This window comes from Zonotrichia leucophrys, chromosome 14 (assembly GCF_028769735.1).
Source record: "Zonotrichia leucophrys gambelii isolate GWCS_2022_RI chromosome 14, RI_Zleu_2.0, whole genome shotgun sequence".
Lineage (NCBI taxonomy): Eukaryota > Metazoa > Chordata > Aves > Passeriformes > Passerellidae > Zonotrichia > Zonotrichia leucophrys.
Window position 1 is genome coordinate 15,100,477 of NC_088184.1, and position 23,128 is coordinate 15,123,604.

Below are 23,128 nucleotides of genomic sequence, written 5' to 3' on the forward strand. Positions count from 1 at the left end.
AGGGAACTGGAGCCCAGCAAAGCCCAGCTCAAACCTCCAGGGATCCAGGACCCAGCTCCAAGGGGTGAAGATCCCCTGTGACACCGAGGGTCGTGGCTTCCAGACCTGCAGAGTTTGTGCAGGGAAGTTCTGGTGAGAAACTCAGCTCCCTGTGCCCAGAACGTACCAAGAACACCCTTGGAACAAGCTGAAACTGGCTTCATCTGGGGAAAAGCGCTAAGAGGAGTGAAAATGAAACCTTCCCAGTGCAGCTTTGGCTCTGGGAATGCCCCAACCCTCTCTGCAATGGCAAACCTGGGGAGATGGGAACAGATTCCAGGTAAAAGCACAAACCTCCCACTCCCCCAGGCCCCCCAGCCCTCAGCCAGGAGCAGAGGAGGAACCCAGGGCTCTGGGATGCCATTCCCAGCGTGTTCAACACTCCAACACAGTGAATCAGTGCTTTATTTCAGCATGGACAGGTCCAGCAGTGAGCTCCAGGGAATGAGCCGGGGTGGCAAACCTCCCCTGGTGCCCTCAGATCTGTGGGACTGAGGGAAAACACGAGGAGAGAAAAGGCCCCAAGGTGTCCCCAAGTGTGGGTGCAGCCCCCTAAACCCCAGGGGTCAGCAGCAGCCCCTTGCCTCATTAAAATCCTGGTGTATCCATTCCAGAGGAGGATCTGGCTCCTGGGACAGGCAGGAATGAGGCACTGGATTGAGGAGAATGAGTGTGGCAGCCCTTGGGAGCACCGAGACAGCACAGCCACAACGCCCAGAGCCTGAGCAGTGCCAAGGGCAGCCCCTGGGCCCAATTCCAGCTCCCTCCCACAGGGCAGGGCCAGCAGGACCCTGAGTGCCCCTGGGATGGATTGCACAGTGCTGAGTCAGGGGTAAGGCCAGGCCAGGGCCGAGGACAGCGCTGTGGAACCGTCCCTGCAGGGTGGGCAGGGGGGAAACCCCTGGATGCTGCCAGTGGGACCATCAGACATCCCTGCCCCAGCACCCTGGCAGGGTTTATATGGGGCACTTCATAGCATGATCCCAGAATAGCTCCAGGGATTAACCCCGAGCCTGAGCCCAGCTAATCCTGCCTGAGTGCCTGGGAGCGCCAGCACAGCCTGCCTGCCTCTGGACACTGTCACAGCAAAGATCCAGGGCTCAGCACGGGCACAGAGCTCCTGGGTGGAGCTGGAACAGCCCCAGGGGGAACTGAGCCAGGGAAACCAGGGGGGACTGTGAGAGGGAAACCAGGAGAGAGCCAGGACAGGGAAATGAGGAAAGAACCGTGACAGAGAAATCGAGGGGAACTGCAACAGGGAAAACTGACAGGGAAATCAAAGAATAAAACCTTGACAGGGAAATCAAGGGGAAACCGTGACCACACAATCAGGGGAAAACTTGGACCAGGAGCTTCCTTGGGGTTGCTCCTGCTGTGGGTCCCTTTGGCAGGTCAGTGCATCCCAGGAGTGGAGGCAGGATTAGCCCAGGGCAGTGGCAGGTGCAGCAGCTCACTTACTTCTCCTTCAGGTCAGCTTTACCTAAAAACAGGGGAGGAGCAATGAGGGCTCGTGTTTCTCCCTCCAGAACCAGCAGCCCCTTTTTATCTGGGGGTTTTGTTACACGATATCACCACCGTCACAGCCTGACCAGCAGGACAACAGCCCATGGCTATGCTGCTAACTGGAATTTGGCTTCCTGAGGCCTTTCCTCAACAATTTTTCCTTTGAAAACTTCCCCAGGGAATGCCCAGCAAACCTCCCAGCCCCTCAGTGCCACCACAGAGGGTCCCTGCCCTTTTGCACCCTCAGAGAAACCCCCAAAACTCAGCCACCCTCAAAGCCACAGAGTTGCTGAGTGCTGGTGACAACCAGGAGCTCCAGCTGAGCTGAGGAGCCTCAAGCTGAGCACAATGAACCGGATTTATCCCAGAAGCAGCTCCCTGCCCTTATCAGCACAGCCAGAGCCACCCTGCTGCAAGCAGTGCAGCACTCTCAGCGTGCCAGAAACAACTCCCTGGGCAGGGCAGGGGCCAAAGCCGCGCTGGTACCTTTGGGGATGAACTTCAGCGAGCTGCTGAATATTCAGAAGCGGGACTGGCCCCTCTTGGGGCCATCGTTGAGGAACTCGTGGCCCAGCCCGTTGCCACACTTGCCGCAGGTCACCTGGGGAGCAAAGGAGGGGTTGGCAGCAGTCCGGGGCTCACCGAGAGCCAGCCCGGGGGTGTTTTGGTCACACCCGAGGGTTCGGGGTCCGCACCTTCAACGCCCCCGGGCGCTCCTGGCGCTTGGCCACGCTGTCCTCCCGCAGGGTCTCGGTGAACGCCGGCCACGGCGACGAGTGCTCGTACTTGGCACGGCTGGAGAACAGCTCATGGCCACACTTGGCACACACGTAAATACCTGCGAGAGGGCACGGCAGGGACAGCGCGGGGTCAGGTCAGAGCGGGGACACGGGACACGCAGCGCTCATGTCCGGGCTGCGGCTGCCGGACCCCGGGACACCCCCAGGGATCCCCCAGGACACCCCCAGGGCATCCCCAGGGCCAGGCAGGGTGTGGAGGGGCAGGATCCCCACTCCCCATTGAGGTTCCCCCAGGGCAGGATCCCCACCAGGGACGGAACCCCCGAGCCCCTATCGGGACCCCCCTCCCCCATCGAGGAGGATTCCCCCACCCCAACCAGGACCGCAGAGGGGGGACCCCCGCCCGGATGCTCCGCAGAAGGAAACCCCCCAAACCCTCCTCAAACCGCTCACCCGGGGGGTTCCGCCTTGCGGGGTGACCCCCCCTGCCCGCCCCGCTGAGACCCCCCGGCCGCACCCCCGGAGCCCGCGGGGAGCCCCCTCACCAGGCTGGAAGTGGTTCTTGAACACCTCTCCCCCCAGGAAGGAGCAGAAGGACATGGCTGCGCCCGCTGCCCGTTCCGTTCCGTTCCGTTCCGTTCCGTTCCGTTCCGTTCTGTTCCGTTCCGCCGGCCCGGCCGCGCCCCCGCCGCGCCCCCCCCGAACCACCCCCGTGTCCCTCCCCTCCTCGTGCCACCCCCTGTCCCGCCCCTCTCGGTGCCACCCCCGTGTCCCTCCCATCCACCGGTCCCTCCCCGGTCCCGCCCCTGCGGCCCCGCCCCGCCGCCCGCAGAGGGCGCTGCGGGCCCGGCGGTCCCGGGGCGGTCCCGGTACCGGGGGGACCCCGCTCCGAATCCCCCGTTGATCCCCGGGAGCCCCGGCCCGGCCCAGCCCCCGCGCGGGCTCCCGGTGGCGGCGGCGGAGCGGGGGCAGCCCCGGCGGGGGCGCGGGGGGGCGCGGGGCGGAGCGCGGAGCCCGCTCGGGGCTGCGGATGCTCCGTCCGGCACCGCCGGTGGCAGCGGGGCGGGCGCCAGCCCGGCTCTGGGCGTCTGTAACGGGCAGCGCGACCGCGACGGAGCCGCCGGTACCGGCTCTTCAACGGCGGTACCGGCACCGGTACCGGCAGCGCTCCGGCCCTGCTATCCCAGCACCGGCATCAGTGCTTGGATCCCGGCACCAGGACCGACCGGCCTCACTGACACCGGCACCGCCACTGACACCGGTACCGGCTCTTCTTCCCCGGCACAAGGTCCGGTGTCCCCGCCACCGGGACTACACCCCGTTATCCTCCCCCGGCACTGGGACCACTCCGATTCCCCGGCATTGCTCGTCCTTCTCCTGCACCGGCACCGACCGGCCCTTCCCGGCTCCCCGGGCCCCCGCCTGCCGCAGGTACCGGCGCTGCGGGGCCCGGGGCGGGCGGCGGGGCCGGGCAGCCCCGGTTTCCCCCGCAGGGTTGGGGGCGGTGCGGACCGGGGGTCCCTCAGGCGCTCCTGGGCTCTGGGGATGGTGCGGGCACAGCAGGGACCGCCCTGTCCCGGGATGGCAGCGGGCACAGCAGGGACCACCCTGTCCCGGGAGCGCAGAGCGTGGCCCCCGGGGGATGCGGGGTCCGACCGGGGGATGCGGGCTCTGACCGGGCCCGTGGTGGGCGCGGGGATCCCCGCAGGAGGAGGAGGTGACAGCCCGGCGTGTGGCAAGGTGAGGGCTCTGAAGGTGAACCTGGGCAGGTTCCAAAGGGGCTGAGCTGCTGCGGCTTCCTTCTCCTTGCAGAGATCAGCAGCGCAAATCCCTGCTCGGGGACTTCATACAAAACATCTCACCGGGGTGAGTCCCCGGGCTTGGGCTCTGCTGGAAGCGGCGCCTTCCTTGGTGTAAGAGGAAGAAATTTTGGTGCTTTTTGGCCAAAACGCGGCTCTGGTTCCCTGCGGGGATGGATCCCCGCTCCCAAGTGCAGCCGGGCGTTGCGAGACCCCGGCGTGGGGCCGCTGCCCTGTCGGAATTAGGTCAGGCTTCGTTCATCCCGGGCGGGCTGAGCTCCCGCCGCAGCCCCGGGATTGATGGCTCGGGGCAGGAGCCCGGGCGGGGGGATGGAAGGGGCTCCGCACGGCGGGGAACGGGAGCGGGGACGCGCAGCATCACCGGCACCGCACGGAGGGATGGAGGAGGGGGATGCGCTGCTTTGAAAGCGCCTCCCGTAAGATCCACCGAGATCAGAGGAGCGGGATGTCAGGGAAAGCTCCAAATAGACTCCAAATAGGGCCCCGCACAGCCCAGCGCTGTGGATCTGCAGGCGCTGGAAGGAGCTGCAGCTGCCAGGAGCTCCCGGCAGCATCATCCATCGGGTAACTGCTGCTCCCTGCAATTCCTGCGGCGAGGCTGTGCCGGAGGGAACGGGATGGATGTGGGGAGTGGCTGGATCCTGCCCCATGGCTCAGAGCCCCTGTGAGCTGCAGGGGCCCACGCAGCTCAGGAAGACGAGTGGAAATTGGGAATGGCTGAGACACGGGAGTGAGGCAAAGCCCAGAGACAGGCAGGGCTCAGCTCCAGCCCTGGGATGCACAGGGTGCTGGAGAGGCTTTGGGAGTGGCTCCTGGGGCTGGCAGGGTCTCAGGCATTCCAAAGCAGCACAAAACCCACCCTGGTATCCACCAGTAAAACCCCTGAGAAGCAGCGATGTGATGTGGAGCTGGGGGCAGGGGATGGAGCTGGGATCCCACCCTGCCCAGCCCGCTGGCCACAGTTACATCTGAGCTTGCAGAATTCCCTCAGAGCCACCCCAGTGCTCCTGATCCCGGGATAATGCAGGGACAGCCGGCTCTGTCACTGTGCTTTGTGCAGATAATTAGAGAGGGATTTCCAGCTCCTTTGGCTGTGTGAGGAAAGCGCTGCTGTGGTGCCACTGCCACCCTAATTAACCACAGAGGACCGAGGGAAGTTAATGAAGTTGATATTTCAATTAACTCCCTGATCCTACAAGCAGAGCAAACACCAGGCAGGCGGTGCCCACCCGGAGCTGCCACCCTGCCAGGCTGTGCCAGGCCACCTCTGCTGCCCTGGCCATGTCAGGGAATGTTCCAGGGGGACACACTGGGTCACAGCTTGTCTCTGTCAGGTCGTGTCAGGCCCTGAATTTGAGCCAAAGCTAGGAGCAAGGAGTGGAATTTTGGGGCTGGAATGCAGGGAGAGGCTCACTGATGGTCATGGCTTTGGTGTGTCCTCACACAGCGAGGGGGGACACTGTCATTGGGGGTCTTGTGTCCCTGCCCTGCACAGGTGTGACTGTCCTGGGCTGTGTGTCCCACTCAGCAGCCATCCCCCTCAGCCCCAGTCCTTCTCAGGGATGTCCTGGAAGGGCTGGGATCACCCCTGAGAGCTCTTTGCTGGCACCACCATCACCCCACTGCCCAGTGACCCCATGAGCCCACCCAGCTGCCCCCATGACAACCCCTGCAAGGACTTTCATGTCAGATTTATCCTGCAGAGAGCACAAAGATCCCCCTGATCCTGCAGGGCCGCAGCCTGGGCACCCCCACACTCAGTGCTGGGGCACCCCCACACTCAGTGCTGGCTCTCTGGAGCCTGAGGCAGCAGCAGAGCCTCCCCCAGGGCTGCACCTGCCCCTGGGGTGCTGCTGGTGCACCAGGACACCCAGCAGGGTCTGTCCTGCTGCCCACCCTCCCCAGAGGTGGCTGCAGCAGCAGCAGCATAGCCGCCCCTGTACTCACCATCCCTGCCAGAGGAGAACTCCCATACAAACCCAGGCTATTATTATCTCTGTCTTCCACCGTGCTAATGGTCTCTCAGGAAACAGACTTCTTTTTTTTTTTTTTTTTTTTTTTTAGCTTTGAAAACCCACGAGTGGTGGGAACGGAGAGCTGGGCACGGTGGAGTGAGCACAAGGAGCACCGAGGCCAGCACAGGGAGACACTGTCCCCTGACCTGGCAGGGACACGGAGCAGGGACCAGCCAGGACCCTCCAGGGACCAGCCCAGGGGCGTTCTGGTAGGAGCAGCCAGGGGTAGTGGGCAGCACTGGGCATACTGGGGATACTGGGGATGCTGGGAGTGGCTGTGATGGGGCCATGGGACCCCTGCATGGTGAGGGGCAGGGGCTGCAGTGCTGGGTGGGAGGGGGACAGGGCCCTGCAGGGTCAGGGGAGGGATCCCTTGGAACCACACACGGAATGCTTTGGGCTGGAAAGGACCTTAAAGGGAAGGGACCTTAAAGACCCCCCCTGCCATGGACAGGGGCACCTTCCCTAGAGCAGGGCCCCTCTCAGGCCCAGCCCCACTGCTCATTGCCCTGCTCACCCCTCCTTTGGCTGTTTTGGTGCCTTGCCAATGGTGCCAGCAGTGCCACCAGCACCAGCCAGGCTCTGCCGGGGGCTGGGACCATCACCCGTGGATGATCCGAGGTTAACAAGTGGCTCCTGCAAAGGAGAAGCAAAGCAAGAGCTGAGATTATATAAAGGGGGCTGGAGGCAGCTGCGGCACAGGCTGTGATTAATTCCTGGCACCGAGGAGCTCTGAAGATCCAGGGCGGTGCGCTGGGAGGATGAGGCAGCCCCAGGGTCCCTGGGATGCATTCCTGCTGCCGCTGCAGGGCTGCTGTGAGGGGAGGGGGACAGGGAGGGGCTGAGCACTCCAGGGACCCGCTGGGGGCTGACTCAGCACCGCGGTGCCCTGCAGATCCCTTCTCCCTCCCAAAACCACGGCGGGGACACGGCTCAGGGCAGGCCAGCCCATGGAGAGCGGCAGTGAGGGGTGGTGGGGACAGGACAGCCCTTCCCTGAGGCCATGGGCCCCCTCAGGACAATGGAAACTTGGTGTTAGAAGAACTTTTGTCCTCTGCATCCCCAGTGAAGGCAGAGATTGCTGACTGGGCACTGGGGCCGCAGCTTGGGCCGGCTCCAGTTTGGATCCATGCAGTGCTCGAAGCTGGGGCCAAACCATGAACGTTCAGAGGAGTCAGGGAGTCCTGCCCGCTGGCCTGGCAGCCCTGGGCTGGCGCTGGAGCAGGGGAATGTCCTGGTGTGGAAAATCCCCTTGTTTGGCTGCAGCCCTGGCTGGCAGCTCTGGGCTCTCTCAGCCCCATGGATGATTGCCTGGCTGGGTTTATCCTCCTCGGACGAGCGGGTTCTCACATGCAGATATTGAGGGAACAGCCTGGCAGGGCCCAGCTCGGTGTGAGGGTCCGGGGGATGCAGGAGCAGAGCAGGGATGGATGTTCTGTGCCCCGCGGTGACACGGAGGTGACGCGGAGCCCTTCCAGCTCTGACAGCCGCTCCCCTGCCCCTCGGCAGTGCCGCCGGCGATGCGAGCCATGGCAGACCCGGCTGCGGTGGCAGCGGACGCCTCTCCAGCCCTGGCACCGAGCCCGGGCTCCCCTCGGCGCGGGGACTTGGAGGCACCGACGCCGCACGCCCGGGAGGACGGGGGCGGCCGGGATGGCTGCGGGCTCCTTCCCTCGGCAGACGGGGACACGAAGCGTCCCCCCTCGCCCCAGCCCGGGGGGATGCTCCTGGCCGAGCTCCCGCGGGCCCCCCAGCCCCGGCTGAGCCCGGCCCGGTCTCGCACGGCTCCGCCGTCGCCCAGCGTGTCACCGTCGGAGAGCCGAGCCGCGCTGCTCCGGCTGCGCGACGCCAGGCTGGAGGACACGAGGCGGCGGCTGTCGGAGGCCGTGCAGGAGCCCCTGAGCCGCCTGAGCCGCCTGATGGCCGAGGAGAGCGGGCCCAGGGAGCCGGGGGGCAGCCCCGGGGGCGGCCGCGGGGCCGGGGGCCGCCGCCTGCGGGACTGGACGCCCTGGGAGCCCACGCAGAACTGCCGCTACGAGATCTGCTCCTACGGGGACGTGATCCAGGTGGTGGAGGTGGCACAGAGGGACACGGAGCCTCCGCCGGTCCCAGCGGCCGAGGAGACCCCGGCGGCGGCGCGGCCTGGAGGCTCCGTGCCGGGCAGGGCCCTCGGCGGCATCGCCCTGCTGGCCTACGGCTACCTGGTGCTGCCGCTGCCGCCCTACGCCGCCGGGCTCGGCCTGGGGCTGCTCTGCGGGCTGCTGCTGGGCTTCCTCGCCATCCTCCTCCTCGTGCCCAGGGCTCCGCCGGCCGCTCGGGGACCCTGGGGCCGCCTGCGCCCCAAGCTGCTGCCCGGGGAGCCGCGGGAAGCGCCGCACCTGCAGGTAGGAGCGGGTGCTCCGGGATGAGGGGCTGGGGGTGTCCGTGGTGAAGAGGGGAACAGCCGGCTCCCTCTCCCCGTTCTGCAGGGCTGGATGAACCAGCTGCACGCGTACGACCCCGAGCTCTTCCACCCGTCCCTCACGCACTCGGTGCTCGCCGTGCTGGACGGGGCCACCCTCAAGCTGTCCTACCCCAAGAGCAACATCCCGCGCAGAGCCACCTTCGAGGAGGAGATCCTGGACGCCGTGTTCGTCAGCCACCGCTGCTACGACCTGACAGACGCCAAGGTGAGCCCGGCGGTCCCCAGGAGCCTCCTTCCCACGGGGACCCCCCAGCCTGGCCCGGGCACATTCTGCTCTCGGTGCTGCACGTCTCCCTGTGCCCCTCCAACCTGGTTTGGCCTCACCCCGCTCTCGGTGCCGCAGGTGTTCCTGTGCCCCCCCAGCCTGGCCCGAAAGCGGACGTGGAACAAGAAATATCCCATCTGCGTGCTGCTGCCCGAGGCGGCCGAGGCAGAGGGCAGCGAGGAGCAGCGGGACACGGAGCCGCAGGGGGACGAGGGCAGCAGGAAGGCCCCGCTGGCCGGGCAGGACAGCCCGGGGGACAGCAGGGACAGGTGCCTGTACCTGTTTGGGAGGACGGGGCGGGAGAAGGAGGAGTGGTACCAGCACCTCGTGCAAGCCTCCCGTGGGACAGCCAGCGGCCACGGTGACACCAGGGCAGGTGAGGGGCAGCCACCGGGGCTGAGCCAGGAGCACAGTGCCTTGGTGGGCAGCAGGGAGTGTGGAGGGACGGGGAGGAGCCCAAAGTGTAGCCAAGAGAGTTCAGATGGTCAGCACAGGGTGGGTGGCATGTCACTGGTGTCATGGACAGGCATCATGTCACCCCTGATGCCATCCTGACCGAACAGACTGGGTATTAGTGAATATTGGATATTAGTGAAAATTGGATATTAGGAATACTGGATATTACTGAATATTGGATATTAATGAATATTGGATATTAGGAACAATTCTTTTACTGAAAGGGCTGTCCAGGCCTGGAGCAGGGGTGGAGTGCCCATCCCTGGAGGGGGTTAAAGCCACATGGATGTGGCACTTGGCGACACGGGTTGGTGCTGGCCTGAGTGGATTGCTGACATTAGGGAGGTTTTCCAAGCTCAGTGATTCTGTGATTCCTCATCCCCAGGCACAGGATGGGCTCCTCAGAGCAGCGGCAGCAGCAGCGGGGGCAGCACCGAGGACATCCCATCCACGGATCCCTCCAGGGACATGTCAGGGAGCACTGAGGAGATTTACCTGGACTACAGCACCTACATGGCCCGATTTGTGCCAGCACAGGGGGCAGCCAGCCCAGAGAGGAGCCCCTCTCATGGAGCTCTGGGCAGCTCCACGCCCACAAAGGTGAGAGGGACAAACCCAGCACTGAGAGCGGGGCTGGAGGCTGATGGAGCCACGCTTCCAGTGTGTGGTTTGCTTGAGCAGCCATGCCCTGGGGCAGGGAGCACAGACAGCAGGTCCCACTGCTCACAGAGCCACCTCACTGCAGGGGCTGGTGGCTGCTGTCCCCTCCCAGGAGGACACGGCCAGCATGGCCTGGATGAACGCGCTGGTGGGACGCATCTTCTGGGACTTCCTGAGGGAGCAGTACTGGGCAGAGCAGGTGTCCAACAAGATCCAGAAGAAGCTGAGCAAGATCAAGGTGAGAGGCGGGAGCATCGCTCAGGGAGCCCTACTCCCAAGGCCCCACAGTGAGTGGTGACTGTCCCCATGGGGGATTCCCTCCATCAGCTCCCGTATTTCATGAACGAGCTGACGCTGACAGAGCTGGACATGGGCACATCCATCCCCTCAGTGCTCAGTGCCTCCAGCCCCACCATCAATGAGCGAGGTAAGAGCCCCACAGAGGCACAGGGACCCCAATGCTGCCTCCAGGTTGGCTTTGCAGAGCTGCCAGCCCAGTCCCCAGAGCTGGGAGGGCTTGGCAGTGGCCAAGCAGCTGACCCCTGTGGTGCTGACCTGATCTCACCCTGTCCCTCTCCCTGGCAGGGCTCTGGGTGGACTTGGAGGTCACCTACAGCGGCTCCTTGCAGATGACACTGGAGACAAAGATGAACCTCAGCAAGCTGGGGAAGGAGAGCTCTGCAGAGGAGAGCAGCCCTGCAGAGGCAGGCAGAGAGGGGTAAGGAACCTGCCCGTGGGTGGGCTCACCCTGCTCCTCCTGCCCCGGCGAGGCGAGGCCGCTGTCCCCGAGCGGGCTGTGACCTCCTGGGCTGGCAGGGCCCGGCCACGGCTGATCCTGCTGGCAGACAGCGACGCCGAGTCCTCCAGCGCCGGCTCCTCCGACGAGGACGATGCCACCGGTGCGGAGCCCGTGGGAGCCCCGGGGGAGCGGCTGCCCCCGCCCGGCACTGAGGGGTACGGGGGTGCTGGGGGTCTGTCTGTGCCATGGGGGGCACAGGGAGGGGATGGGGATGCACAGTGCCACATCAGCACAGGGAGGGGGATGGTGTCCATGGCAGGACACACACAGCACATTGTGGCAGCTTCCAAAGGGGACTCTGTCCCTGTCCTCTGTCCCTCTCTGTGCTGTGGCAGAGGGCTGGGGAATCCCCAAACCCAGCAGGGCTGAGCTGGGACCCCCCTTGCTTTAGGCACGTCAGTGGGAACAGCACGAGCAGGAGGATCCTGCGCTTCGTGGATAAGATTGCCAAGTCCAAGTACTTCCAGAAGGCCACGGAGAACGAGTTCATCAAGAAGAAGATGGAGGAGGTGTCCAACACGCCACTGCTGCTGACGGTGGAGGTGCAGGAGCTGGCAGGAACCCTGGCTGTGAACATCCCCCCGCCACCCACCGACCGTGTCTGGTACCAGCTCTCCTTCCCCACATCACATCCCGCTACCAGCCCCAGGGCTTTGGGCTCATCTTGGGCACCAACAGCCAAAGCTGCTCCCCAAAGGAGCTCACAGAGCTCATTCCTCTGAGTCTGCACCCAGGCCAGCACAGATCTGGGCGCCCTGAGCTGTCACCTCCTCCCTAACCCCCTCAGTGGCTGTGCCACACCTGTGATGCAGGTGATGCTTTCTGCCTGTTTGCTCTCCCCTCACAGGTACAGCTTCCGAGTGCCCCCGCAGCTGGAGCTGAGGGTGCGCCCCAAGCTGGGCGAGCGGGAGGTGACATTCCTGCACGTCACTGAGTGGATCGAGAAGAAGCTGAAGCACGAGTTCCAGGTGCCTGGGCTGCTGCTCAGGGCCTCAGCAAGCCCTGCTGAGCCTTGAGCATTGCTGCCATCGGGGAGAGGCAGCCTCAGTTGGGGCCAGTTGTTTCTGCAAAAAGCCCGCACTGGTCTGGTCTGGCCAGCTTGGAGCAGTGACAACACAGAACCCAAATAATGAGCTCAAGGGCTGAGGAAAAGTGATTTCCTCCCATCATTTGCAGCCCTGCCCCAAGCAGGGAGGGTTCAGCCCCAGAAGGGTTGAATCCAGCTGTCCATTCTGGTTTGGGGATGTTTGGGAGATTTGCCTTCCCAAGGGTTTGTGTTCAGCCTCTCACCTCTGCTCAAAGAGCAGAAATGTCCCCAAAGACATTTAGGGTCCCCCAAAAGCCACACATTGGATGGTTGGTCCCTCTCCTCTGCTGTGACCACCCCTGCAACCATTGAGGTGGTCAGGGCAAAGAAAAACTGTCCCTGCTTGTCCCCACCCTGATATCCAGAGCTGGGACCCTCCTGGGGCTGCTGCTGTGGGGTGGGAACCCAGAACCTCCAGTTTATCCCCACGTGGCTCCTGCCAAGCCTCCTCCAGGAGTGTCCCCGTGCTGCTCAAACCCACTGATTTGTTACTCTGAATTCCTCTTTGCAGAAAATCCTGGTGATGCCAAACATGGACGATCTCATCATGCCCATCATGCGCTCTGGCCTGGATCCTTGGCCCCCCAGCCCGGGACCGCCCCAGGATCCACCAGCCACGGGGGACAGGAGGCTCTGAAGCACAACCCAGGGGCAGGGACACTGCCCAGAGCTCAGGGACCTCACTGGGACATGGGACAGCCGGGGCTGTGCCTGGATTCATCCTCACGCTCTGCTTGTGCAGATGAGCCTCCTCAGATCCTGCAAGCACACGTTCAGGGCACAGCCAGGCTGCTGGAGACCCAGGGATTCCACAGCCACGCTCCAGGACTCCTGGTCAAGCAGGCAGCTCGGGGCAGGGGAGGGCTGGGCTTCCCACTGTCTGCTTCCAAAGAGGGTGCAGGACACCTGGATCACGGCACTGAAGGAGTTGGGATCATTGCTGATCCAGAATTCCCAGCTCTGGGGCATGCCCCATCCCCACAGGCAGCTGGGCTGCAAGGACAGCACGGGTGGGAAAGGCTCCCAGGTGAATAAATCCATCTCTGCCCAGCCCTGCCTGGCAGCCCTCTTGTTGTGCACAATTCCCACCTCTGCCAGGGTCCCAGCCACGATCAGGGGGCTTTGAGCGGGAGAAGCCCCCAGGTTGCACCTTCAGCTTGGCAAAAGCAGTGCTGGAGGTGTGTGGGAGAGGCGGGAGGAGACAGGCAGGGAGCTGGGCAGAGCCAGGCCATGGGCTGGCCCAGTATTCCCAGTGGAAGCTGGGGCAGAAGTGCTGGAATGTGCTCTGCTCTCTGCTGGATGAGGGGGGAGACTTCGTGGTGATTTGGGTGAGAGGGAAAAATTCACTGGGAGGAAAGAAAAGGGAGGATCCAGAGGGCAGAGCAGGCACTTGGCTGTCCCAGTTAGTCCCCATCCATGTGGGCCAGTCCCAAATGCCACTTTTCCCATCCCCAGCTGCTGAGGAGCCTGAGAACAGGCAGGACACCCCTCCAGAAGGAGAGAGGAGCAGGCAGGGCTTGGAGCCCCTTTATTGCAAATGCCCAGCAGGCAGCCTTGGATCTCTGTCCTCAGAGCTCTTCCTGCACACCTGGCTTCTCCTTCACCAAATGCTTCTTCTGGGGGCCCTGGAAGAGAGCAGAGAGGAGAGTTTGGATTTAGGGACACACAGACCTGGCCTGCATGGCTGTGTCTGAAAGAAAGGCAGCTCGGGCCAGCAGCTGAGAAATGGGATTATCCCACAGCAAATCAATCCTACGGGAGCAGGTGGCAGGAATTACTTGTGTCCCTCAACTTCCAGACAAATGTGATGTTTTAGCACAGAATCCATGGGGCAAAATGGCAAAGAAAAGAGCTGCAGCCAGGTCAGACCTCCTCCTGTCACAGCAGCTCAGGGCTGGCAGTGACACAACAGGCTCCTGACACTGAGCTGAAGGAAATCAGCTTAACCTCTAAAGAGCTCTGCAGAGGCAGTGCCTCACCAATCCCCCTGGCAGCTCTAAGGAGGCTTAGCCAGCTTCACATGGCATTTCTGGCTGACAGGCCACAGCCAGACCCAGTTTACATCTGCGTGGGACACACACACTTGTTTCTTTCCCTTCTCCCTCTCCTGGTTTACTCAGTGCTTCCTCCGCTTCAGACTCAGACTCACACCAGCCTGGTGAAGGCTGCAAAACTATTCAGGGAACTGCTGTGTTTGGATTATTTAATTATATTATTTTTTTGCCCTGGGTTTAAGAAAAATACACTGTTTGGCCTTCTTGAAAGCTTCTGACAAAAGCACCATGAATCTGCATCTGAATTTGACCCAAACTTTTTTTCCTCTGAGAACATTAAAGCTATAAATCATCCCAAACAAATCAAAGCAGTGCACAATTCTGAGTGAAAGGCACCATATGGCCAAGACAGTGCCTGCCAAGTTAACTGCTTGTTTAAAACTTCCCATGGTGAATGGGAACTGGTTGCCCATATGGTCTTTTATTTGCTGGTTGAGTTGTCTTGGATCACTCACACAACCATCCTGTTCTTCCTCAGCATCATTTCTGCTGTGTGAACTGAATTCATGGCTGCCTTTAGGCAAGAGAGCCTCAAACATTTACTTGGCTGCTGTTGTATCAAGGAACACACCACAGAATCATGGAATCATAGAATCCTGGGATGGTTTGGGTCGGAAGGGACATGAAACTCATCCAGTTCCACCTCCCTGCCCATGGAAGATGCTTGGTTGGAGTCAGACAGTGGCAGCCTGAGGAACTCACCATGAAAGCTCTCTTCTCCTGAGCCGTCTGGAAGCGGCCGTGGCCGAATTTGGAAGTGGTGTCAATGAATTTGAGCTCGATGGCTTCGTGGGCCCGGCGGCTCGTGTGCACCAGGAGGGACTGGGAAAGAACAGCCACAACAGCAGGGGAAGTGTCACAGAACAGCTGGTCTCATGGAAGCAGGGCTGGAATATCCTCTAAAACATCCCCTCAAAAATCTGTGTTCTCACAGCGACACCCTGGGGCTCAGATGGGAGAGAGCTTGCAGAGCTGCTCTTTGCTCAGCATTGCACAGAATCACAGCATCAGCCAGGCTGGAAAAACCTCTGAGATCACCAAGTCCAACCTATGACCTGACCTTGTCACCCAGACCATGGCAGTGAGTGCCACATCTGTCCTTAAACACCAGGGACTCCACCACCCCATCCCTGGGCAGCCCATTCCAGTGCCCACTCACCTTTCTGTGACAACCCAAGGTTTCATTTCTGGAATGAGCCACAGCCCTCAGAGCTCTCTGTCCTTAAACACCAGGGACTCCACCACCCCATCCCTGGGCAGCCCATTCCAGTGCCCACTCACCTTTCTGTGACAACCCAAGGTTTCATTTCTGGAATGAACCACAGCCCTCAGAGCTCTCCTGCTCCATCCACCTGCTAACACTGCACCAAGGACCTGCCCAGTGTCCCTGCCCAGCACTTGGAGGGTTCTGCAGGTGGGGAATGTGCTCCTGGGGAGCTGCAGCCCATCCCAGGTGCTCTCACCTTGCGCAGGGTGAGGACGCGCTTCCTGGTGCCCACCACGCAGCCCTTCAGCATGAGGAAATCGTTGTTGACCTCCCCATAGTGAGGGAAACCACCCTGTGGGGAGAGCAGAGGGGTGGGTGGGCAGGAGAGCTGGCTGGGAGGGTCAGGGGGGCACGGCCCTGTCACCCCTCAGCCCTCACCATGGGCGTGATGGTCTTCTCAGTGATATCATAGTGCGTCGAGGCGTTGTTCCTCACCACCTTGCCATCCTCCACGTGGATCCCGTGGCCAATGCGGTAAATCTGGGGACACACAGGCAGTGGGGATGGAGGCTCTCCTGCCCCTTGCTGAGGAGCCTTACAGGGTGCCAGAATCCCCCACAGAACCACGTGGTTTTTGTTGTCATTATATTGCAGAAGCTCTATTATCAGTACATTGCAAGGGTTCCATATTGCTAGAGTTTTATACTCCTTGATGTTTCTTGTAGGCAGCTCCTCCAGGCACTGACCCTGCCTTGTCCTCACAGCAACCAACTGACTCCAGTTCCCCCTCAGCCAACCAATCCACTCTTTTATAACACTCTTCTTATTGGCTAGAGGTGTGGCCTGTTAACATCAGGCCTGCTCCTAATCTTTAATAATGCGTTCAGCTGCAACTCTTTAGGGGATAAGATCACATCCTATACCACCTTCATTTACCCATAGTGAATTCCCCTACAGGTTTTCACCACGCTGTGCCCTCAAGCAGCAGAAAATCACCAGGAAGGCCATGGAGATGTCCAGGGGAACATCCATGAGGATGCAGGGAGCTGAGGGCAGCGTGGGGAGGAGGGTGTGACAGGATGGAGCCCCCTGGCCATACCTTCTTGTTGATCTCGGTGCGGTGGTGGTAGCCCTTCTGGCCGGCCCTGGCGATGGAGTAGCCCACGCGGGCCGGGTGCCAGGCCCCGATGCAGGCCACCTTCCGCAGGCCCTTGTGCGTCTTCCTGGGCAGCTTCTTGGTGTGCCAGCGGCTGGTCACCCCTGGGGGCGTGGGGACAGTCAGCAGGGACACCAGGGAGGGCTGGGGAAGTAGAGTCCCATGGCTCTCCTAAAGGACAGTCCCTGAGGGGCAGTCCCATGGCTCTCCTGAGGGACATTCCCTGAGGGACAGTCCCATCATTCTTCTGAGGGGCAGTCTCTGAGGGATGGTCACACCACTCTCCTAAAGGACAGTCCCTGAGGGGCAGTCCCATCACTCTCCTGAGGGACAGTCCCATCACTCTCCTGAGGGACAGTCCCATGGCTCTCCTGCAAATCTCACAGGAGGCCATGCTGGGAGGAGATCAGGAGCTATTCTCACCTCCCAATGCTCTGATCAGACCAGATGTCCCATGTACACACTCAGGGATGCCCACTCTTCTGCACATGTGGGGTTTGTGAAATTCACACCATCACAGACTGGTTTGGATTGGAAAGGACCATAAAGACCATCCAGTTCCAACCCGTGCCATGGGCAGGGACACCTCCCATTAGACCTGGTTGCTCTATGCACTGACAGTGCCTCAGAGCCTCCTGGGAGGAGGCCTTCACTGGCCTTAATCTCAGGGAAAATCCTTCCAACAGAGATTACCTTGTCAGCTCCTCTGTATCTACACCAGAGGTGCCCCTGTTGGATTTTTCCCTTGCTGAGATTAAGGAAACGGAGCCCTGCCACACCAGAACTGGATGTCATGCTTTAGATCCTGAGGCTTTTTGCTACTCCCTCTACAGAAAGTGAGGGGTTCTAAGCATGGTTAACACTCCCCTACCCCAGAAGCAGCTGCAGGGCAGAGCCCTGTGAGGAGCACAGCCCCATAGCCCCGTACCTTTCATGCCATGGCCCTTGGTCACGCCGATGACATCGATCATCTCGTTCTGGCTGAAGACACTGTGCACAGAGATCTGCTTCTCCAGCCTCTCCCGCACCCAGTCCACCTTCTCAGCCACCGTGCCCCCGTTCAGCTGGATCTCCATGATGTGGGCCTTCTTCTGCCTCAGGGGGAGCAGCCTCATCTGCAGCACACCGTGCTTTAGGGTGGCTCTGAGCCCCACAGAGAGCAGGGTGCAGCAGGGATGGGTCCCTCACAATTCGTGAGGGGCACAGGGGTGAACAGAGCCACTGCTTCATCTCTCTGCCACAGCCACCCCCCTTCATAGCAGCCCTGGGTCAGCAGCTCTTTATATCTGGGATTTTATGGAGCCAGCTCCTTGTCCTTGTGCCCAGAGTCCCTGTCTGGCCTTGAGCCAGCTTAGCTCTCCCCCAGACCCCAAAGCAGCCCTTAACTCCAGGGATCAGCATTAAAATGGGCCCGTGTGTATCCAGGAATCAGCATCTGGCAAAACTGTGCCTGCCTGTGGGGTTATTTTTACCCAAAACATTTGACACCAGTTGCTAATTTGAGGTGATCATGAGGTCCCTTGCTGACACAGGACTCAGGACCTGCCCAGGCTCTGCCCTGCTCCTGCTCTCCTGCATGTGGTGTGTGGGTTCCCATTGGGGTGTGGGGGCTCCCCAGGGACCCCAAACCACAGCCCCCATGGCAGCCCTGGAGCAGGAGCTCTGGGAGGGCTCTGGGAGGTCAGGAGGCAGCTGGAAGGGTCATGCATCACCATCTCACACCCTCTGCTCTCTCAGCCCCTGTGACCCCACCAAAACACCCCCTGATCCCATTTCCAGACCTTCAGAGCCGAGGAAGCCCCCGAGCCCCCTGCCCATGCCAGGGGGAGGCTCTGACCTGTGTGTGCATAATGACACGGATGACCTTGCAGTACTTCTTCATGGCTGCAAAATCCTTCTCCAGCTGCTTTTTCCCAGCCTCATCCTGCCATTTCTTGCAGTACTTGGTGAACGCCTTCTTCTTGCTCTTGTGCCTAGGGACAGGAGTGGTTCAGCAGCCATCAGAGCTGATAAAGGGCTGGTGACACTGCAGAGAGGGGACAGGTCACCCTGGCTGCCACCTGTTCGGTGGCACAAGGAACCTGTGGATACCTGAGCCTCCCCTGACTGTCAGGACCTTGAGGTGGGAAGAGGGAGGTGGATAATGAGCCCTGAAAAGGGCTCCTTCAAGGGTAATTCAAACCTTTCTGCATGAGGAATGCAGCTGTCTCCCACTGACTGACTCAGCACCGTCAGAACAGGCGCAAAATCAGAGGCAGGAGAAAGCAGGGACAGAGCCTTGGGGTGGGTGCGTCCCCACGGCACTCACAGGGGATTCCTGCAGCCAGGAAATCACTTCCCTGCTCCCTGTGGGTACCTGAGCCTCACCTGGCTGCCAAGGGTTGGGGTGGGAAGAGGGATGAGCGTGAAAAGGGCTGACAGGAGCAAACAGGGATCAGTGTGGTGGGTGGGTCTCCATGGTGCTGTGACAGGAGACACAATTCCTACAGCCAGGAAATTCGTGTTCCCACTTCCCTCTCCGCTGAGGGGTGTCGATATTTATGAGGGCCAGGGGCCACATTCTGCATCAATTTCCCCCCTGGCAAATCTGGTTTCAGTCCAGCTCAAGGATTCTGGTTAACTGGGGAGCCGAGGAGCTACACGAGGGAAAAGGAACCTGCCACACGATATTGTGGAGAGAGCTGACTTGGTTCAGCTATTAGAATAAATTTACATATGCAAACGCTGCTCCCCAGCACCGGGCTGTCTGCAGTGTATCCCTGTGCATGACTAAACAGGCAGCAGGTTCACTCCTCGGGATCTGAGCTGTCTGGGCATCCTGGAGAGCCTGTGGGATTCCTGCCAGGCATCCCTCACCGGCAGCCCCACAGGAAAACCCCACTCTGGGCATCCCAGGAGGTGGGAAAAGCCCTCCCAGATCATCCAGTCCGACCTGTGGCTGATCCCCAGCTTGTCCCCCAGCCCAGGGCACTGATGCCACATCCAGGGGTGCCTTGGACACCCCCACCACCTCCCTGGGCATTCCCAGTGTTTGGTGACCCTTTCTGGGAGCCCGTACCAGTTCTTGTAGAAGCGCCGGCGGCACTCATCGCTGATGTGCTCAGCAAAAACAGTCTTGAAATTCCTCAGGCCCTTGGGGGTCTCGATGTAGCCCACGAGCCCCACCACCACCATCGGGGGCGTCTCAATGATGGTCACGGCCTCCACCTCCTCCCGCTTGGACACCTCTGCAGGGCCGCAAAGGGAAGGGGTGCTGGGCATCCTCTGGGATCATCCCTGGAGGATTTCCCTGTCACCGAGTGCTGGGGGCGAGGCTGTGTTTGATCTCAGCCAGCCGCAGCCTCCCCACATCCCAAACCCACCATCCCAGTGTGCACAGTTCCACACTCAGCCCATGCTGAGCTGGCTTTGACCATGCAAGATGTGGACAGCCAGGGTTTAACCCAGCGCTGTGGGCTCCACTGTCACGGACATATTTTATGAAAAATCCTTTTGCTAGGATTTTTTTCTCCTGAGAAGCTGAGAGGTGTCAGAAACGAAATGCAAACAATAATTATCTACTGCTGTGGAATGCAACAGGTGCATCTGTGATTGGCTCATGTGGTTGTTTTTAATTAATGGCCAATAACAATCCAGCTGTCTTGGACTGTCTGGTCAGTCACAAGATTTTATTATTATTCCTTTCCTTTCTATTCCTTGCTAGCCTTCTGCTGAAATCCTTTATATTTTAATATATTTTAATATATTAAAATATAAATGAATAGAATTTATTTTAATGTATTGAATATTTTAATATATTTTAATATATTATATATGTCATAAAATAATAATATGGTCAGTCACAAGCTTTTATTATTATTCCCTTCCTTTCTATTCCTTGCTAGCCTTCTGATGAAATCCTTTCCTCTATTATTTTAGTATAGTTTCAATATATAATTTTCTTTTAATATAATATATTATTATTATATTTTAATATAATATATGTAACATTTTATTAAAATAGTTTCATATAATATATTATATATTATATATTATATATTATATAATATATATATAATACATAATACATAATATATAATATATAATATATAATATATAATATATAATATATAATATATTATATATTATATATTATATATTATATATTATATATTATATATTATATAAATATAATTAAAAATTTAATATAGTATATTTTCTATTTTAATATATTTTAATATATTAAAATATAAATTAATATATTTAATACTTTAATTTATTATATATAAAATAAAATAATAAATCAGCCTTCTGAAACTGAATCTTGGAGTCAGATTCTCATCCCTTCTCTCATCCTGGGACCCCTGCGAACACCACCACACTCCACCCCCCTTTCCATAAAGAGCCTTTCTTTCCCCAGGAGCCCATTCCCAGTTTCCCTCCCCCTGCAGCCCAGCCTTACTGAGGCCGGGCCGGTGCACCTCGCGCACGGTGTGGGTCATGCCAGCCTTGTAGCCCAGGAAAGCTGTCAGGTGCACTGGTTTGCTGGGGTCATCCTTGGGCCAGGCCTTCACCTTGCCGCGGTGCCGGCGGCTGCGCTTGTGGGGCAGGAAGCCCAGGTGGCCGTGCCTGGGAGCCGAGAACTTGCGGTGGGACTGCGGAGGGGAACACAGAGGGAGCTGCGCGCTCAGCTCAGGAAAATGAGGATAAGGGAAACACGGCAGAAACGCAACAAAAACACAACAAAAATCCCCCCTTTCAGATGGGAATGGCACGGAGGTTCTGGGCACTTCGCTGAGTCCCAACAGGGCAGGGGTTTGTTCAAGCTTCTGTCACGTACATGGAAAATGGCACAGAATATTGGAATGGTTTGGGGTGGAAGGGACCTCAAAACCCATCCATGCCACCCCTGCCATGGCAGGGACACTTCCACTGTGCTCCAAGCCCCATCAAGCCTCACCTTGGACTCTTCCAGGGATCCAGGGGCAGCCACAGCTGATCTGGGCGCCTGTGCCAGGGCCTGCCCACCTCACAGGGGAAGGATTTCTTCCTAACACTCTTTCTAAATCTACTCTCTGTCAGTGAATTCACTAAATTTCTGGACAAATGATGCCACTTATATAAAAACTTTACATGATCTCCCTCCTCCAGCTTCTTCTGAAGGACGTTGAAGGAGAAACACATTCTTTACTAGGTCTGTCTTCCTGTGCTCTTAATTATAACAATTTATTTTTGTACCCTGTAGCACCAAAAAGGCCTGCTTGGAATTCCTGGGCTTCGTGTCATCAAGGCAAATGGCACAAAACAAGCACAGCCAAGGACTGGGAAAACAGGGGAAAGGATGCCCAGAGGAACTGGCAACAGGAACATGCACAGGTTCTAAAGGCACCTTGAAAGCCAGGTGAGAAGAGATAAACACATAAACCTCAACCACAAGCAGCAAAGGGTTAGTCCTGCACCCACTGCAGCTCCTTCCTAGCTCAGATCAGTGCCAGCACCCGGCTGTGCTTTCCACCAAGCTCCTTTTCCAGCCTGAGTGGAGCTCTGAGGATTCTGCCCCATTCCTGTGGCACCACCAGGAGCACAACCCAGCCCTGCTCGCTGACCCTCACACACAGCAGAGCTCTACCAACCATGGGACGTCTTCAGGCCAGGCAGCAGCAGAGAGAGGCCGTCAGGAGGTGCCTCCCCAGATTAATACTTGAGATGGGAATGGGTCTGAAGACACAAATTTAGCCGCTCGCTTCACCCGCCGCGATATTCATTTCATTCCTGGCAGGTTGGACACGACAGTTGTGGTGTGGTAAAGGTCACTTGCTGCTGGCTCAGTTTACGCTGCTCCCTCCTGAACAACTCTGGTGTGAACAGCAGGAATTGGGGCAGTTTCCTGAATTAGGGACAGTTTCCAAAAGGGGTGCCACACACCCAGAGCTGTGAACACCTGTACCAGGTACCCCCAGCGCAGGCTGAGAGTCTGTCAGCCCAGGATTGTGATCCTGGCTGGAAAAGAGATTGAGACAATGCATCTCCAAATCACAGAGCTGTTTGGATGGGAAGGGACCTTAAAAATCATCCAGTGCCAACTCCTGCCATGGGTGGGACACCTTCCAATGGCAATGGCACCAGAGCCATGGGCAGGAGCTGATCCCAGGCAGTTCCACTGGACACGAGGCAGAACTTTACCCCTGTGACTGAGCACAGATCCCAGAGGATGTGGAGTCTCCCTGTGAAAAACGCCAATCACTTGTTTTTAAATTTTTAAATTTTAATAGTAATAAAATGGTTATTAAAATAGTAATATAATTAGAGTAATAAAAATTTGGACAGTTTGGATTAGGACAATACAAGACAATAAAAACAAAGAGTTACAGACCATCCAGGTACCTTTTTCTGGGCAAAATAAGCCTGAAAAAGGAGCCACATTAACAAAGGATTAATCCTTAAAAGAAACAGCCTGTTGCATATTCATACACCTCATCCATAAATTCCATAAATTCCATTCAAACACAGGATTCTGTCTGGGCAGTGTCAGCTTCTTCCTCTGAATCCTGATGGTGTCTTCATGGCTGAGCGAGGCAGGAAGAAGTTAATTTCTTCTGATAATGGAGCAATAAATTCTTTATATCTGAAAGATTTAGGTGTCCTGTGGCTGCTATCTCACTGCAAGTCCTCTCTTTTAAGAAAGTATCTTACATAGCATAGTTTCTATTTTAACATTATGTTATAACCTAAAACTATATTTAAAACACTGCTTAAGAAAATTAATACAGCATAACTTTCTAACATAGCACGTATAATATTCATTTTAATATTTGTGAAAAGCCAATAATGAAATACGCATTTTTCACAGAGGGGGACAGTGGGGATGGCCCGGTGAGCGGGGA

General features: G+C 58.5%; 3 protein-coding genes across 6 annotated transcripts; 1 reads left to right on the forward strand and 2 right to left on the reverse strand.

The window, feature by feature from the left end:
- Positions 1–426: 426 nt before the first annotated feature.
- Positions 427–2,982, reverse strand: MSRB1 (methionine sulfoxide reductase B1). Its single transcript, XM_064725873.1, has 4 exons — positions 2,828–2,982; positions 2,238–2,380; positions 2,029–2,143; positions 427–1,519 (listed from the first exon to the last, which is right to left on the reverse strand). Exons 1-4 carry the CDS (start codon positions 2,880–2,882, stop codon positions 1,494–1,496), a joined length of 339 nt encoding a protein of 112 aa, XP_064581943.1. The 5' UTR covers positions 2,883–2,982; the 3' UTR covers positions 427–1,493.
- A 134-nt stretch (positions 2,983–3,116) lies between these two features.
- Positions 3,117–12,898, forward strand: LOC135454130 (testis-expressed protein 2-like). 4 transcript variants are annotated; one of them, XM_064725975.1, is made up of 14 exons: positions 3,117–3,713; positions 4,095–4,148; positions 6,167–6,326; positions 7,627–8,501; positions 8,586–8,786; positions 8,925–9,222; positions 9,688–9,902; positions 10,048–10,200; positions 10,290–10,389; positions 10,548–10,680; positions 10,779–10,916; positions 11,153–11,365; positions 11,609–11,729; positions 12,360–12,898. In XM_064725975.1, exons 4-14 carry the CDS (start codon positions 7,638–7,640, stop codon positions 12,483–12,485), a joined length of 2,562 nt encoding a protein of 853 aa, XP_064582045.1. In that variant the 5' UTR covers positions 3,117–3,713; positions 4,095–4,148; positions 6,167–6,326; positions 7,627–7,637; the 3' UTR covers positions 12,486–12,898. The 4 variants fall into 4 exon arrangements, with proteins under 4 accessions (XP_064582045.1, XP_064582044.1, XP_064582043.1 ...); XM_064725974.1 differs by lacking the exon at positions 4,095–4,148 and having other exon boundaries at positions 7,596–8,501; XM_064725973.1 differs by lacking the exon at positions 4,095–4,148.
- A 518-nt stretch (positions 12,899–13,416) lies between these two features.
- Positions 13,417–20,761, reverse strand: RPL3L (ribosomal protein L3 like). Its single transcript, XM_064725977.1, has 9 exons — positions 20,707–20,761; positions 19,324–19,492; positions 18,103–18,238; positions 17,194–17,380; positions 16,209–16,369; positions 15,548–15,649; positions 15,366–15,461; positions 14,605–14,724; positions 13,417–13,473 (listed from the first exon to the last, which is right to left on the reverse strand). The coding sequence occupies exons 1-9, from the start codon at positions 20,744–20,746 to the stop codon at positions 13,417–13,419; spliced, it is 1,068 nt and encodes a 355-aa protein (XP_064582047.1). The 5' UTR covers positions 20,747–20,761.
- Between the last annotated feature and the right edge of the window lie 2,367 nt (positions 20,762–23,128).